The following is a 17,474-nucleotide window of genomic DNA, read 5'->3' on the forward strand; positions in this document are numbered from 1 at the left end:
ACCTCTGAGAATCTGGAGAAAAATCCTCTTTATGCCTGCCATAGGGTAGAGTTTGACAACAACCGTTCCACTTAGAGCTCCTGATTTCTTTCCCAAAGTTTTGGTCACTGTGTTGATTGGGATCAGCGGTTGCAGGGAGGAATGCAGTTTCGGAGGACAGAGTGTGCCTCCCCTTCTGATACCCTTCAGCCAGGGAGGAGCCAGAAATCCAACCGAGCAAACAGCGCTCTGCCTCCTGTCCAGCGGGAGGGACCGATGGAGCAGATTGGTTACAGAGCTTCCCTCAGCAGAGGGCCAGGGGGTTTGTTTGCCTTTTTTTTTTTAATTACTTTTTTGCTAAATCATGTGTTAGAAAATTTTTTAAGCGCTGTTCTCCAAACAGGTCTTCTTAATTTGCCCTGCTTGTAACATTTTAACTATGCTTACTTGCCAAGGCAGATCTCTCACCAGTGAAAACAGAGTTTGGCGCTAGGAAGTCCAGCTGAGGAAGCGACTGAGTTTCCTCAATCCAGAGTGGAATTAACCTTTCATACCAGGGCCAAATTCAGCCCTCGGCAACCTGCATGGCCCTTGATGAGAGCACGGGCTTGTCCAGGTGTAAATGATGGTATAATTCAGTCCCAGGAAACATTATCAACATAGAAGGAGAAGGAAATAACAAGAAGATAAACAAAATGTCTGCTATATGCAGCCATTTTGCATTTTCACTGGGAAAATGAGCGTCCCAAGAGCCCACAATACTTCTCACTGCTGGAGTCCCTGCTGGGCAAGGGCTCAGTGCAGGCTGGCCCAAATCTCCCGCCCCAGGGGCGCACACAACACTCAGTTTATGCCAGTCTCGTTGCTGTTCAGAAAAGGTAGACAAGCAGCTAGTTTTAGGGGGGGGGGGGGGGGGGGGGGGGGTTAAAAGGTAACACTGTATTTGTTGGAAAACAAATTGTGGGTGCTGCAGCAACAGGCGCTCCTGTGGTTGTCTGTACCATGGCCAAGTATTTGGGGACTTTTGCTTGATCCCGTTGATTTAAAAGGAGCGGATCCAATCAACTGGGCTAAACCAGGGATGAACCCACAGGGCTTTTTCCTAACTGCAACATCTATTGTGTGATCTTCTAAACAGATTCCTAAACGTTTCCTTTCTATTGTTTTCCACTTCCACATATGGTGGCAAAGAACCTAGCTAAGCTACAGGCTGTACACACACAGCACAAGCAGCACGGGAAGGTGGCGTGTGCCGAGCCTTTCTCTGCACTGGAAAAATGTACTGGTAAAAAATCTTCCCTCCAAAATACTGCACCAAAAAGGTTTGGTGGCTGCTCACGTGAAAACATGGCTCCGTGGAAGCAGTCCTTAGTCAGGCATGTCCAAAAGCCAGGGGAGTTACCAGCTAGCAGGGAGGGTAGCACTTGGGTGAGCAGAATCTACAGCTGTTGGAAATGATGCCACCTTACATGTCAACAGCAAAGATATAACTCAGCATTTACCCACACACGGCATCCATTCCCCAGCTGCACTGGAGTGAAGTTTGGTTTATACATGGTAAACAGAATTCCTGAGGGGGGTTTTCTGGTTTGGTTTTTCTTGGGGGTTTTGGGGATTTTTTTTTAAATGATGGCAAAACATGCTTCACAGAATTTCCTTGTGGCAATGCAGAAGTAGCACCTTTCATCTCCCATTTCCACGTTTCTCTCCGTTATGAAAACAAGTTGGTTTGCTGCCAGTGAAACCAGTGGAAACCTGACTTACAGCTACTTCTGTGCAGGTTTTTTCTCGCCAGGCAGCCTAACCGAAGGGGCTGGGTAGGTGTCAGAGCCCTCACTCTGACACTGATTCCCGCCCCCCCCCCCCAGCTCACCCTCCAGCACTTCACACCAGATCAACCAGCCCTTAGGTCAAAATGAAGAGGAAGTCCTGCCACACCATAGTCAGTAAAAGGTGGGGTTCTGTAGGAGCATTCCCTGCTACCCCATTAGCCAGATTTCTGTAAGAGCTGTCTGTATTCATCTCCACCATTCTCCCAGCCCCTTAAAGATGAGGAGATGGAAAGCAGTTTCAAGTCTGATTTGGCTACACTGGGTGTACTGGTGCTACTGCCTCACGGGGTGGGGAGGTGGAGTTGGGGGGGAAGGGGGGCAGTATATGGATTATAGATCAGTCACACTTTTAACAAAGAAAAATAATTTTGCCAGAAGAGCTGCAGTTGTTACTGCTTTTCTGGGCTGGTATGTGGAACAGATCCCAATTATATTGGCATGAACAGTCCTACTTATTTAAATAAGGTGAATAAGATCTGACGGGGGGCTGAATGAGCTGTCTGCTTGCAGAAATGTCAGCTGCAGACAGTTTATTCTTCGTACGGTGCAAACCACAGTGATCTATGTGACATTACATCTGATAAAGAAATTACTACATAGTCATTTTTGGATCAAACATCCAACATGAGGGATATCATAAATATAAAAACCCTGAAGACAGGTCCATATATGGACTTGTGCATGATATAAACATTGGTCACATTTGGCAGAAAGTCTACATCTAGGCAAACATCCATTAAAAAAATCCAAAGGTAGAACACATATCCCTGCAGCTCTCCATGGAAATGAACAAGTTCATGGACTTCAGGGAAGTTTGTACCTAAAATGCTTTCAAGGATTTTAGCTGTTACTCTGGGGCAAAATGTCTCCTAGAGTAGCTAGAGACTTGTAAAGTATGCACAGACAGGTATTTTATTCAGAGATAACCAGACAAAACAAAAACAGAGTGTAGTTAAAGATGGGAATGAGAAAAAGTTGATTAAAAACATGCTGGCTTAGCCCTTCACTTTGCTGTGTGTCACTGCAGCAGAGGAGGCTCACCCACGTAAAATCAGTGCGATACCAGGAGAGGCTTTCTGGCTTCACCAAGCTTCTTACCGCTGTTGTGAAACTAGATTCTTGTGTCCAGAGATGCCAGTGGGAGCGGCAGAACCCGGATCTAATGCCCACATACCCTACAATTCAGCTGAAACTCCATATCATAATTACAAGCCAACATGACACATCCAGATTGCACAGCCTCTTCTATTAAGGATGTGGTAGAATATGTTTTACTACCTCTGAAATAAGTATAGCTTTCTGCAGTGCAACAAGGAACTGATTATTCTCAAGGACTCCCGCTCGCTTTTCAGCACAGCCTGGCTGATCTGTCTCCCCCTTTTTGAGGAGGGGCGGTACAGTTATCCTGGAGTGAGGACTGCAGAATCCAAACTGAAGAGAACGCATTAAGAAGTGCTGCAAGCTCGTTTGTGTCCCTTTACCCCGAGAGCCCAATCTGGAGAACTGGCTGGCGTCTCAAACTCCCTTTCTTTTAGTGGCAGCCCTGGACCATTTATCTCCTACGTGATTTGGTATTTAAAAAATCACAAAAACCAAGCTTCTTGTTTTCTTTACATTCCACTCATCACATGAAATAAAAGGATTTCCCTTAAAGTCCAGTGACATACCACCTATTTTACATGCTGTAATAGTAAAATTTCAATGCATTATATAATAAAAATCCAACAATTCAAACAAGCCCAACCATGCTAAACAAAAATCCCCCCCCAAAACGGCAAAAGCATACAGTGCATACGTCCAACAGACGACCATGCAAAATAAGGATTCCATTCAAATTTTACATCTCATTAAAGACAATTTGGCCATTAATCCATACGGGTTTAGGAGCAAAGGAGGATTTTCCAAGACAGATAAACTGAAATGATCCTCCTTTGATCTCCGAGGTTAAGAAACAGCAACAATGGAAGATGAACAACAAGGGGCAGAACTACTGGCCTTTTTATGTGCCACAATGGCATCAGCAAACAACTACTTAATCAATATTTGGCCAGCGACACTGAAAACTGCCTTTTCAAATTTTAATTCCTAGTTGTAAAACAACTGTAGGGCAACCAGCAAGATAAGACATTAAACTGACTGCTTAATTGCCTTTTACTGTCTTACTAGTTATATATGCACATTCTTAATAGTTCGTGAATCTTTATTTACTGGGGTGAATAAATGACCTGTCAACAATTACATCAAACCCCACTAACTAAATCTGGGCGCATGACACACTTTAACTCCAATGTGTCCTCGGTGAGTTTTAATTTCATTACCCTTCTCTTTTTTCTTTTTTTTTTCCCCCTAGGCAGAGTGATTTAAACGGAATTAGTGTAACAGCATGGGACAGGACTACTCCGGGGTGAGTCAAGTAAAATGCCGCGCTCACACCACGCTCAACAAGGTCTTGCGGTGAATTATGTTACTGTGCATCATTTTTATTAGGCAGAGAGCTCAGCGTTTGGGGAACACTTGGAAGTATCCAGCTTTTTTATTTATATATTTCGTTCTTTCTCTAGCCACATGTGTTTGTTACATAGGATTTAAAGTGACATTTACATGGAGAAATTCACATGGACTGGCTTGCTCTGATTTATTGCTTTGCGTTTCACTCAATTTCTTCTTAAATTAACCAGAGAGCACTTTGTAGTTCTGCTTCATTTCCCAATGCAGTTTTATTACACAGCCCTGGGGACTCGTGATAATTTATCACTATCAACTTTATTGGCTTCCCACTTCTAAACGCTGTCCCAACCCCTTATCAATAGGTAAACCTAATAGCAAACTAAACCTTCCCCGAGTAAGAGTTAGATAAAAGCGTCCTCTTTGCCTGGTACAACAGAGAACTGCTATTCAAAATCAGACCCAGAACATAATCTGTTTTAAGGATTTCATCAGCTTTGACTTTCACTTTCAGAGTAGATTTCTATTTTTGTTTAACCTAATTAAAATCTCTGTCTGTCTGCTGATTCCGTCGCTTACCCCTGTGTGAGCACAGATAGGGATCCTTGCCCTCAACGAGAATTTTGCCACAGACTTGCACTGGGGATTAGAGCCACGTTCCCGATTAGCAGGTAGTCTCTATTAAAAGAAGAGGACACATTTTGGACCCCATTCCTGCCTGCCCCAACCCATGTGAGTAACTTTACGCACATGAATAGGTCCTTTGAGCAGCACCCCTCCCCGTTACCAGCATATGGGAGCGTCTGCAGAACCAGAGGTCTGATACCCGACCCAGTGAATCCATCTCGCATCCTAAACCTGAGGATTCCCCCAGAGCCACAGTTGCTCCTCACAGTGCGGGGCTGGTTTCAGGAACAGCCTGATCTCCACCATGGTAAATTCCTACTGACGTCAAAGAGCTGCAATCGTAGGAGAATCCAGAAAGCCAAAGATAAAAGTCACATTTTTCAGAGCAAGCCCTAGCCACGCTGAAGTCCACCAACCATGTTTCTTGCCTCAGCCCTTCCAGAACGACACTAAGTCACCAGTATTATGTGCCAGATTACTATAATTTTCAGAACAACTGAGTGAGATGCAAACTTGGGTACAAATTCAAGTAAACCAAATGCTGTGTGCAAAGAAATGCTGGTGTTTGCTAAAATAACATTTGCCTTTGATCCAGATACACACAATTAGAAAAGCTGGAACAGATGCCCACGGAAGCTCCGTTTGAATAGGCACTGACTTTTTTCCAGCCAAAAAAAACCCTGTCCCTGAGGTGGCAAAACACAAACCCATTAACAAAACCGTGATTTCAAGAATAGGATGTAAAGTACCTATGTACTACTCCAGAGAACCATCACTAGGCTGAGTAACACCCTTCCTTCTCACAGCTAGATGTATCACTGGTGCTTATGTAAAGCGATTAGCATGCAGTTCATCTGACCGTGCTCTCCGTGAAGTCCCCCAGCTCTCCTGCAAGACAGGAGGGCATGGGCTGCTCCTAACCCTGCTCTGAAGTCACTCACAAAGATTTAGCACCTTTCTGGAAATGCTCAGCATGCAGTAACATCATGCTCTGGCATGATGGTAAGGTCATTATTCATTGTTGGGCATCGGTTATTGCTATTATTATGAGCTCAGAATAATGATTTGGAAGGTGACAATGGGTTGGGCAGAAGAAACAAAGCTGTTCTGGGTTTGTGTGGCATCACCAACGAACTGCGTTTGTGCTGCACCTGGCATTTCTGTCCAGGACTGGACACACCATGGGGTACGAGGGAAGGAAGGGGAAAGAGGCAGATGGAAAATACTCTTGGCGCACACTGCCTAGAGCCAAACCCTGGAGTCACTGGGGAGTTTTTCTTAATTAAGTATTATTTTCTTGTCAGTTCTGAGAGCTTCAGAAATGAAATTCTGTTCAAGTTACAGGAGCTGATTTCCTAGACCTGCTAGGGAAGTGAAGGACACTTTTCCTTTGCTCTATGCAAAAGGGCTGTACAGAATTCCAGACTCAGGAAGATAATTGCCTGCAGCCACACTCATCACATTTCGTTCAGTAAGTGAATCTTCACCGGTAGCACTGAGGGAGGGAACACATCGCACCCCTCGGCCGCAAGACGCAGCAGTGTTCCGCACACAGACCAAGTCCTCTCACCGCTGTGCCTGGGACAGGCCGCTGGAGCAAAATCACAAGCAGCCCTTCAGCAGGAAATCACAATCAAAACCTAACTCAGCGTCTGCCCTGTCCCATGCTCTGGCTGCTAACTCGACAGTCTATATAGCACCAAAACGAATGGGATGACTCAAACTGGTATCTGGTGCCTGCATGTTAATCCTGCCCCTTAATAAGCTGCCTTTATTAGTTTCACAACCTAAAAATAACTGGCTTCATGATACTGACCAACCCTAATCAAAACATCTGCAAGCCCATCTAGCCCGAGCTACCCTTTAGATCATGTGCCACCACTTCAAAGCCCGTGCATCAAGTCAGTAATTGTAACATTGCATCTAAATATTTAAGCTAGGGGCTGGTAGTCGCGTGTCCCATTTACAGTCAGCATCTGTCCTCTAATTCCATTACAGTACAAAGCAAAAATGTTTCCCAAAACTCACAAACAGGAAAGGCATCACACAGCTTGAGAAGCAGCAGCGGCTTGAACTTTCGAGCTGCTGAGCGGGGCTTTTGTGCTAAGGTCTTTTTTTTTTTTTTTCCCCCTTTTTTCTCTCTCTCTCTCCCCCCTTCAAACTCCCCACATACACACACAAAAATAGGGGTGGTGCCGAAATTGTATTAATGTGAGCCTCAGGCACACAGAAAAAAAGAAAAGAGGAAGGGGAGGGAGAGGGGGGAAGGGTTTGGTCCGAGATGAAAGTAAGAAGGAAATAAAGGAGGCAATTTAGTCTGCTGTAGCCTGAATTGCTCTCAGTACAGCCAAGGGTAGAGCTGGGGATGAGTAGGGCCCTTTTTTGGACGGGTGCGCATGACTGGGGGAGGATCCGCCAGGACAGGGCCCGGGGGCCAATTCCGCCGGCCGGGAACAGAGACCCCCTTTGAGGCCTGGCGGGGGGGGGGGGTCCCGGCCCCGGCCCCAGCCCCAGCCAGCACCGCCTGCTCGCAGCGGGCCCGAGGACCAGCTCTACGCCCCATCGTTTGAGCGCTGAAAGCCCCCGGTTTCTGCCAGCAAACAACAGCTATCTTAAGAAACGGGGAGTTATCAGCAAACCACGCCGCGCAGAACTCCCGCTAAAGGTACAAGCGGCTCCCTCTTCTGCAGCGGTTATGCTAAAAATATGCCCCGATGTGCCATATAAAGGCACAAGAGTTTCTCTTTCATCTCCTCTATTTATGGTTTATGCCTTTAAGAAAAATACATCACGCGTGCAGAAATACAGATACGCTATTATAGAACTGCAGGCGTCCCGGTACGCGCTGCAACAGTCGAGGTTTTCTCTACATATACACCCAAAAACAGGGTAGGGGGTGACCCCGAGAGAAATGCTGAAAAACAGCAAAGGGGGCTGCACATGTGGCGTCTGTGAATGACGGTGAGAGAATAAGATTTAAGTGTCAGTGAGCAGAGGTTGAAATGAAATTACAGTGCGGCATGTGAAAGTTTGCCCGTGCTTTTCTGTCTGCGATGGAAGAAATCCCAAGCCAGGCGAGGTACTGTTTCTATTGTGCTTTTTTTTAAAATGCCGTGTTTCTCTTCACCCTAATCCTGCTCTGCTGTAAGTACTCCCCCCAAATCTTGAATTAGCTACCATTAAAACCACAACAATTTTTATGCTTTCCCTCAGAAAAAAAATGCCTCTCCCCGAGCCACCCAAAAGCCCACGGTGAGGAGGCAATATCAGGCTACATCAGCAAACATCCAGAGCTAGATATGTGCTGCCAAGCAGGAGAGCGATTCCCTGCTCCAGGCTCAGCCCCAGAACCTGCTTCAGACCTATCCCACTGCCTTCCTTGGCATCCCCCTCGCACCCATGCTCCAGCTACTGGCATACCATCAGGCCCTGAGTCCAGAGCTATAAAAATTACTCAAACTATAAAAGGCTCCAAAATGCTGCACTTTTTCCCCTCCGTAACGCAGAGCCCTCTCAACAGTGGGATACCCAGCAAGGGTTCCCCTGCGCGCCGCCGGTATGACCTTAAGATATACTGCAAGGAACCCAGGCATGGAGACCCCTGTCAGCGGGCACCCTCCACCACAGCAGGTTTCAGGGCCGGGCTGGTGGGTGCTGGCAAATACAGTCCTGCGGCACCAGCATCCTCAGGAGTGCTGCCAGTTGCTTCAGTAAGAGAGCAGGGTCTGACCCGATGAGGTTTACTGATGGGGTGAAATCAAAGCTCCTCTCCTGGCACTACAAGTTGAAGCAGCAGCTTTTTTGTTGGTGGGTACAGAATGCAGCGGTGGGCTTCCTTTGTGGTTGGGATTTGTATGGTAACACACCCTTTCTTGAGCAGCAGCTCTCGCACCCACCACAGCATCCTGGACACTCCAGTAATAAGATTAAGCAACAGTTTGCTAGTCAGGCAGGGGGAGCAGGCAAAGAGCACGCTCTCCCTCCAACTGCCAAACCTTCCCAGGCACTGTCACACAACAGACGGGATTATCAAGCTGCCGTTTGCTCAGAACTGCCTAGCCACATTCATCCAGCCAAAGCCTGCGTGCACAAGGACAGGACAGGGCTGTGCCGCCCCTGTTTACTCAAGGGGGATTTTGCCACTGACTGAACTCAGAAGAGGCAAAGCTGGAGACTCACATCCGCAGAAGGTGAGGAGGAGGCTAGGTCAGAGGGCAGAACGCAGCCTCCTCCGAGTGAGCCCCCTTGGCAGTGAGGCACTGCCACCCCCAGCCCTTTTCCTGCAAGGGTCTCTGCGCTCCCCTGGGCTGGAGGGTGGCTGCCGTGCACCCAGGCACAGCAGGAGAGTCAGGAACCCTGCTTTACAGAGCAGAGAGTCAACTAACAGGAAAACTGTTTCACAAAGAAATAGAGGGGTTGGTTATAATGATAATATTTTTTTTTTCTCCTGCTGTCTCTATTAATTATTCTTTACTCCATAGAGCAGGAATATTATCAAGGCTTCCTACCTTCTGTATCTAATCTCTTTTGAGAAATTCAGGAAAGTGGAAAAGCTAGTTATTTCAACAATCAGGGCATTGAGTTTAGCTATTTTTCCCTTGGTACCGCATCCCTCAGAACAATTCTCTGTTGCAGAAGGGTCTGAGGCTAACTCTATGACCCCACAGTACAGGGACAGCTAGACTGGGCAATCAAACTGTGTCTTCTTGCTTTAAAATCTGTAACTCCATTAACATCTTCTGTGTGTTTGCCTTAAGCACGTCCATGTGAAAGATGAGGTTTCCCTGAAAACTTCAATAACAGAGTTGAAAACTAAGTTACAGAAGCATTTTGGGGTTTGTTCACACACAACAAGGAGATACCCTACTTTTAAATAATGGCTTTCAATTGTCCTTGAGTGGCACTCAGCATCTGTAGATGTCTAGAAATGCTAGAAACATTTTCTAGGTAAAAACAGCTACTTTTTCCACAGTGGAGAGTCCATAAAACTGCGAGGAGCATCAGCTATTAGGGGCTCATTGAATAATTCATCCCTCATTGCAAGCCCATAATGTCTTTTCTCGGCCTTTTGTGGGGCTGTTTTCTCTTCTTTTCTCCTTGAATTATAAAAAGGTTGCCTTCTTTTGTTCACATCAAGCTGCTGCTAGCTGAAGCTTTGTCTGTGCAAAGCCAAAGTGTGAGTTTCAATGGACTCCCCCCTCTTTGTTTTCCAAGTTCATCTCCAAGTGTAGATTGTGTATAGAAGGCCTTCTTTGTAAAAGCTGGAAAAGTTGTACAAATGTTTGACCAGCTCATTTGGTACTTTTGTCTCGCCTTCTCCAGTGCCTGTGCATGTGCTGGGCAGCCACTTCCATGCAAAGGCCGCCCCTCTGAGCCCTCGCCTGCCCCTCCACTCTGGCCCAGGCACCGAGCTGGGCACAAACACAGGCAGGGCAGCGGCTGCCCCCCGGAGCAGCCCTTCCCCTCCGCCTTGTTCAGGCTGCAGCCTCCTCGCAGCCCCCGACCAGCCACCGACACAAGTTTTCCCAGCAGTTTTCCCAGGAGAAGAAACGAAACGTACGGTTCCCTGCCCTGCCCACAGCACAGACACTCGAGGCTCAGCAGCCCATGGCTACAGCCATCTCTCTGCACAGCTGCTGGGGCCAGGAACGCAGCCCCTGACACGGCTCCGCAGCAAGCTCCAGCCCTCCCTACTCCCGGGCCCCCATCCCTCACATTGAAAGCCAAACCGGCGGCGACCCCTGTCTTTGCCCCCACCTCTGCACCATTCCCAAACACCACAGGGTCACATTGGCGGAGGGATGGGGCAGGATGGGACATGGCAACTCTTCGTCCTATGCTACACTGGCCCCAGGACAACCTCTGGGATGAAGAGAAGGGGGAGAGGGATACCCACCAGCATAGGCTGGTCCCAGGTCTTTGTGGAGAGCAGAGGGAAACGGGACTTTACCTCTTTCGCTGAGGATGCCGTCAATGCTGTGCTTGGCCTTCTTGTCGCCTTCCTCCACCTCCTTCCTTTCCAGCTCAGCCTCCTCTTCCTCACCTTTCCCAAACTTGCTCCGCAGGATGCGGCTGATGGAGCTCACTTTTGGGGGAGCACAGAGCTGTGAGGAGGCTTGTTCCCAGCAGCCTCCCCCCCCCCCCCCCCTCCCCCGGCAGCACCCAGGTCAGGCCAGGGACCCGAGTCCTACATCACTGTTCTATGTCTCCCCACAGTTTCTGCCAGTTGGGGCTTTTGGGGTGGTGGTCGCATACTCCCCTCCCTGCAGGGAATGCACAGAACACTGTCCCAGACCGAGCCCCAGCGCCAGCACAGCAGCCCCACAAGTTTTTTGTTTTGATTTTTTTTTCCCCTCCGACCAGGGGCAGTGGGTGATGAGAAAAGCTCACAGACACCCGCACAAACACCGCGCTGGCTTCACGTGCTCCCTGTCCATCTGTCCATCCACCCTCTGCCAACAATCCACTGGCCCAGGGAGCTGCTCCGTGCCTCTCACTCCCCAGCTCCGGGTAATCGGCAAGACCCGAGCCCTCCCGCGGCAGAGCAGCCCAGCAAGGACGGCAGGGAAGCAGGACGGGAGGGGGGTGCGGTTGCGATTTAATTGAAAACACCCCCGCCGAGCGCAGGAATCCCCCGGGGACGCGTCTGCCGGTACCAGCGTGCTAACGCCACCGCTTCATGGGCACCGGTCCGGCCCGGGGGTCCGCTCCCACGGGGCACAGGGCTCGTCCCGGGTATCACGCTGCCCTCCCCGTACCGCCCCGAGCCCCCCGGGAGGTGTCCGAGCCCCCCCCGCTGCCCCGGCGGCGCCCCGTACCTGACGGCACCGTGTTGCGGTCACACACCCCGTCCTTCAGCAGCTTGTCCCGAATCTCCCAGCTGAACATGCCCGCGTTTTCCCGCTTGTATTCCTCGATTTTCTTCTCAACATCCGGCGTCGTCACCTGCTTCAGTAAAGACAAGGCGAGCGGGCACAGTCTGCAGGGCCGGGAGCGGCCGCGGGACCCCCGGTGCGGCCGGAGCCTCCCCGCCGCCGCCGCCGCCCCGACCCGCTCCGCCGCCAGCGAGAGCCGACACCGGCCCCGCTTAGAAATCCCGCTGCAAAACCCCCCGAGGACGGGCAGGTTAAAATCGGAGGGGGACGTGATAGGTAACAACGGGCTCGCATAAACCAAACCGCCCCGGGTTAAACGAAACTTCCCAAGAAATCCTCCAGGGTTACACGGGAAGGTGGGATCGAGCCTTCGGCAAGGAAAACCCCGAATTAGGCAGCACCGGCCGAGAGAAAATCCCGGGGAAATTCTGAGTCGCGAGTAGAGGAGGCTCCGTGACAGCGAAGCTCCGAGTTCGTGAAGTTTTGGCTGAACAAAGTTTGCAGCGCCCAACAAAATTAACGTGCGAAAACGGCTGAGAGGTCCGAGCACCGCAGGGCTGCTTCGATGGTCTCCTGATTTTTAAAATGAAGCCGAACTCAAACAAAACAACGATCTCCCGGCTGGGAACAGCCCTTCGTTAGGGTAACACGCCGATAAAAATTGCCTCTAGTCCCGACACGAAAGGGAAAATTCGGTCACTGCCACTTCGGAAACAACAAAGGGGGAAAAAATCGAGCAGAAACTTTCGGCAGAAACTCAAGCCTTTGCTTGGCTTTTGTGGAACGAAAAGCTACGGGAAGCTCATCTTGAGACAAGGATCCATCTTTGTCTGCATTATCGAAAGCAAAAACTTCTTAGCTGCGTAGCTATAAATACATGAGATTTGGAGCGGGCAGGAAAAAGCCAGAGCAGGGGAAGGAGCGGAAGATAGGCAGGCGGAGATACAGGTAATTTGGAGACGAGTTTTTGTTTTGTTTGTTGGGGTTTTTTTTTTTGAGGGGGCTGGTTTGCGCTTTGCAACGAAAAAACCGAGGGCCCGATCCCGCCGCGCTGGGCGAGCCCGGACTGACATCTGCCCGCCGCTTCCCCGGCCCGGCCCGGCCCGGCAGCGCCGAGCCCGCCCGCGGCTCCCGCGGGGCCGAACGTGCGTGGGGCACTCGGGGCTTTGGACAGCCGTGCGTTCGCAAAAAACACCCCGTCCTGCCGAGTTTCGTTTGATAAGTTATTTCTATAATGGCGTTTTCTTAATTTAAAACAAGAAAATCGTTGCCACGAAGCCGCAGCGATATTTTTTAAAGCCCTGGAAACTTCTCGGAGCAACAGGCGGGGAGGCGGCGGGCAGTGCCGTGTCTACGCCCGCTCCCGGCCCCCGCACGGTCCCCCCCAGCCCTCCCGGGGTGCTTCCCCCCCCCTCTGCAAAGCCCGATGCAGGCCACCATGGGCTGAGTCCCCGCTGGGCCTCGCTCCCCGTCAACGCGGCCGGGATTTGCCCGGCTCCGGGCGGAAGCGGAGGGGCTCACCTTGGGCTTGCTGCCGCCGATGGCCCCCGGCCGGATGGAGCCCGTCTCCTGGTACCTGCAGAGAATTTTGGAGACGCAGCCGTGGGACACTCGCAGCTGGCGAGAGATGACACAGGGCCTTATGCCATGGTGGGCCATCTCCACTATCTTGTGTCGGATATGGTTGGGTAAAGGCCTGCCATTGATAAACACTCCTCCGAGCTGATTGACTCTGCCCTGGCCTAGAGGAGTAGAGACTAGAAAAGGAGGGGAGGGGAGGCAGGAGGGGGAAATGGCGTTAACAGTCTCCTTCGGATCCTGCTGGGTCTTTTGTTGTTGTTGTTGTTTTTCTTGTTACTGGGTTTTTTTTGTGGTTGCTTTTCTGCAAAGGCAACTCGCCGCCACCCGCCCGCCCCGCAGCGCGCCCGGGGCCCGCCGGCCCCCGCGAAGCCCCGCGTTGCCGCCCCAGCGGGCAGAGGACGGCGGCGGGGCGGCTTCACCTGTTGCACTCGCACTGCAGCCGGGTTGCGGGGCTTGCCCGACTCCCGCGGACAGGAGGGGAACCGGTGCGGGAAGTTCGCGGTCTCCCCGAGGTCAAGGGGGCCGGCCTGCGGCTCGGCCGCCCTGGGCTGCGGCGGTGGGAGCCACCGCAGACCCCCGTCCTCGCCCCGGGCAGGAGCCTGCGGGGCTCCCCGGTGCTGCGGGGCTCTCGCACAGCTGCTGCCCAGAGGAAGAACTGCCGCTTGCAGCGGCCCTGCCCGCCGGGGACATGCCCTCCTGTCTAAAGTTCTTTTCGATTTCGTTTCCACCGCTTTTATTTGATTTTAATTTTTTTCCCCCGTAACTTTTTCGTCACTTTTTTTCCCTAATTTCGGCCTCCCCAGATGGCTAAAGAGCGGATTCAGGGCCAGCTGTGCCACCGACCGCCTAATCAGCTCCCTCCCGCTCCCGCCGGCCGAAGCGGACAGACCGTTCCCGGGGTGCGAGGCCAGAGCCCCCGGCCCGCAGCCGCAGCCCCAGCCGGGCACGTCCCGGGACAGGGCCCGGCTCCGGTCCCGCCGCGGGTCGGCGGCTCTGACAGCCCGGGGGTGTGAGCGGTGCGGGATGTCCGTGGAGCCCTCCGTGCGGCGGCTCTCGGCGGCCTGGGGGTGCTGTTTTGTCCCGGCTCCAGGCACGGAGCAGTTCTCACTTTTCTGAGCGGGAGCAGCCCGGGCGCGGCCTTACCTTCCAGCGGGAACCCGCTGCGGGGGTAGTTCTGCCCGGCCCCGGGCCGCATCATCCTGGGGACAGCTCCAGCCAGAGTTGTCATCGCGGCGGCCCAGCACGGTTATATCCAGGTGAGGGCTGATCTAGGAGAGATCCGCGCTGTCAGCGGGTCCCACCGAATCAGGAGCGGTGCCGGGAGGGGGTGGGGGATGCCGCCGGGGGGCGGGGAGGAGGCAGCTCCGCCGCTGCCCCTTTGTCAGTGACCCGCGCTGCCCCGCACCGGGAGGGCAGGGGCCGGGGCCGGAGCCCCGCCGGGCTGCGAGGCTGGGCGCGGGGGAGGGGGGGGCGGAAGGGGAGGGGGGGCGGGCGACGGCAGCGCTGTCCCCGGTACGGCGGGGAGCGGCAGCCGCGGGTCCGGGAGCATTTATCGGCTCCGTCCCCGGCGAGGCTCCGCGGCGGCGCCGCCGCGATTGGCCGCCGCCGCCCGGCCCGGCCGCGCCGCCCCCGCTGATTGGGCGAGAGAGGCGGCTCTCCCGCATCGCCCCGGCCGGCGCGACGGCGGCGTGACCGGCCCGGCCCGGCCCGGTGTGACACGGCCCTGCCCCGCGGACCGCGCCGTGCTGGGACCTCTCGCCGCGGGCAGAGAGCCGCCGGCAGCCGCCCGGTGCCCAGACGGCTGCCCCGGCACCGGGCAGGGGATGCGCCGGCCGGAGGCGGCCCGGATCTTGCACCCGTGGGGACCCGTGTCCCCCCGGGGTTCCGCGGCGCCGCCACCATACCCCGCCAGGCACGAAGGGGCAGCCGCTGCCTCGCCGCCCATAAAGTGCTTTGTCTCCTGGCTCTGCTCCTCCGAGCACGAGTGGCGGGGCTGCGGGGAGAAAAACCTCCCTTATATCTTTTATTTTGTTTGGGATTATTATTGTTGTTGTTATTATTATTATTATTATTATTATTATTATTATTATTATTATTATTATTATTATTATTATTATTATTATTATTATTATTACGTTTCTTCCTTCTATTTCTTTATTTTGCACCCAAATCTCTTTCCGTCAAGAAGAAACAGCTCTGGACCAAACGGTGCTGAGGATTCGGAAAGCGAGAGCTGCCGTGAGGTCTCTGTGGGGATTTCTGCTTTTAAAATTCGGTGGGACGAGAGTGTCCCCGCGCTACATGCATGTGCGTGAGCGTGGGTATGCGGGTGTGTATGGTGCGAGGCGGCGTGTGTTAAAATCCTACTAACAAGCGTTTGTTCCCAGGAATTTATTGTAGTATTCAAACTAAACTGCTGGAAAAATAAAAGAGGTAAAGTCTGCCTAGGAGCTGAAGTGACCACAGCAGGATATGACGCCAGGAGTGTTGTAAAGACTGTCTGTCCTTAAAGAAGGTACTATTGTGCATGGCCTTTTATTTATAACTTGGTAAGTGCCAGCAAACTCGCCTCCTTTACACTCTGAAGTGCCAGCCCAGCTTTCCACAGTGCTCTTTATTTGCAATAGTCTATTCAGTAACTGTCACTCCCGAGCTTCAAGTTATTCAAGACTTTAATCAATCAAAAGGATGAGAATCGTTCAGGTTTCCCCTTTTGAAACGAGGGAAACAATGTTTTCTGGACTCGCGGTCCTCTTCGCCTTTACGGGCCGGGCGACCGTTTCGGGGCCGGTACCGGCCCCGGGGCGGGCGGGGGTTCGCGTTATTTAGGCAGAGAGCCGGAGCCGGAATAAAAAGAGAGTCCGCCCGCCGAGGGCAAGGCGGCAGCGGCACAGCACGGCATAGGCAGCGGTGCTCGGGGCCGAGGAGCCCGCAGACGGAGCCGCTACACCGCCCGCTCAGCCCGCGGCACCCACAGCGGCGAGCGCCCGGCTCTGCCCCGTGGTCCTGCTCTCTCCAGCCCCCGCGACCCGGTCGCCAAGCTGAGCGCTTTCCTTCGCTTTTCAAATGCATAAAAACAAACCCGAAAGCCCGAACGAGCGGCGGCCGCTCCGAAAGCTTTTCGACACCCAAGAAACAGGTTGGCAAGAAAAGTTCCCACGACAGTAAACCCCAGCCTGTATTTCACACAGCGCTTGGGTTTTACAAAGCACTCCGATGGCCGAAGCTTTGAGCAAACCGCTAGCGAGACCTGTGAGCCCAGCGCCGTGAAATCCCGGCCAGAGCCGGGCGGCGGAGCGGGGCCGCCGGCCGAGGGAGCGCCTGCGGCGGCCGTCCCACCGAGCCCGGGCGGCGGGAGGTGCCGGTACACGCGGCCCTCGAGAAACGCTCCAGCGGCACCTTCACACGCACTGCCTGGCGCAAGTGTTTCACCCGGGGGGCGAAGGCAGGAGAAGCGTTATTCTCCTTTTTAAAAAGGAATAAATTCGTGCTTGGGAAAGGGGCAGCGGGTAGCGGGGACGCACGGGAGCGTGGACGGCGCCAACAGCATCCCCCTGGCCCGCCGCCCTCACCACCGGTACCGCCGCCGCCCCGAGCGTGGGACCAACCACCGTTCCCACCCGCGGCTGCGGAGGGTGGGTGGGTGGGTGTCATCGCGGCCTCGGACACGAGAGGAGGGGGCGCGGACGGGGACTGCCTGGCCCGCGGCAGCGACACCCGGGCTTGGCAGTCACTCGGAGCTGCTTTTCCCCCGCCTTCAACGACGCGCGTCCGTGTGCGTGGGGTGTGTATTTGCGTGGGCCCGTGTGCGGCGCCCGGGGCAGCCCCGGCAGGCCGGTCCCGTGCCGCCCGGTGCCAGGAGCCTTTCCGGAGCTCCGCCGCCGCTCCCACAGAGGCCAAGGGCCGGCGGCGTCGGGGCAGGGGTGGCCTGGGCGCGACCCCCGCGACGCGGCTGGCGGCTCCCGCAGCACCTCCCGGTTCCCCGCTCCGCGCCCGGCCCCAGCGAACTTCCCGGAGCCCCAGCGGCGAGCCCCTTCCCCAGGACAGGTCCCTGGGCCGGGGGCCTGCGGACGGGAGGGGAAAGCGATGTGAAACCCACCTAAATCTCGCCCTCGCGGTCCTGCGCTACCAGACA

At 53.4% G+C, this 17,474-nt stretch overlaps 1 protein-coding gene across 3 annotated transcripts in view; it reads right to left on the reverse strand.

Moving 5' to 3' along the window:
- PAX3 (paired box 3) overlaps positions 1 to 14,567 on the reverse strand; it is a gene marked incomplete at both ends in the record, with an annotated part of 79,227 nt that extends 64,660 nt beyond the window's left edge. For 2 of the 3 annotated variants that reach the window (XM_084267100.1, XM_084267098.1), the window contains 4 exons: positions 10,834 to 10,968; positions 11,702 to 11,831; positions 13,280 to 13,515; positions 14,483 to 14,567. In XM_084267100.1, coding sequence (XP_084123226.1) covers positions 10,834 to 10,968; positions 11,702 to 11,831; positions 13,280 to 13,515; positions 14,483 to 14,567 — 586 coding nt within the window. The remainder of the gene's footprint in view (positions 1 to 10,833; positions 10,969 to 11,701; positions 11,832 to 13,279; positions 13,516 to 14,482) is intronic. The other variant, XM_084267099.1, reaches the window with a different exon arrangement.
- Positions 14,568 to 17,474: the final 2,907 nt, after the last annotated feature.

Source organism: Gallinula chloropus (assembly GCF_964237585.1).
Source record: "Gallinula chloropus genome assembly, chromosome: 8".
NCBI classification, from domain to species: domain Eukaryota; kingdom Metazoa; phylum Chordata; class Aves; order Gruiformes; family Rallidae; genus Gallinula; species Gallinula chloropus.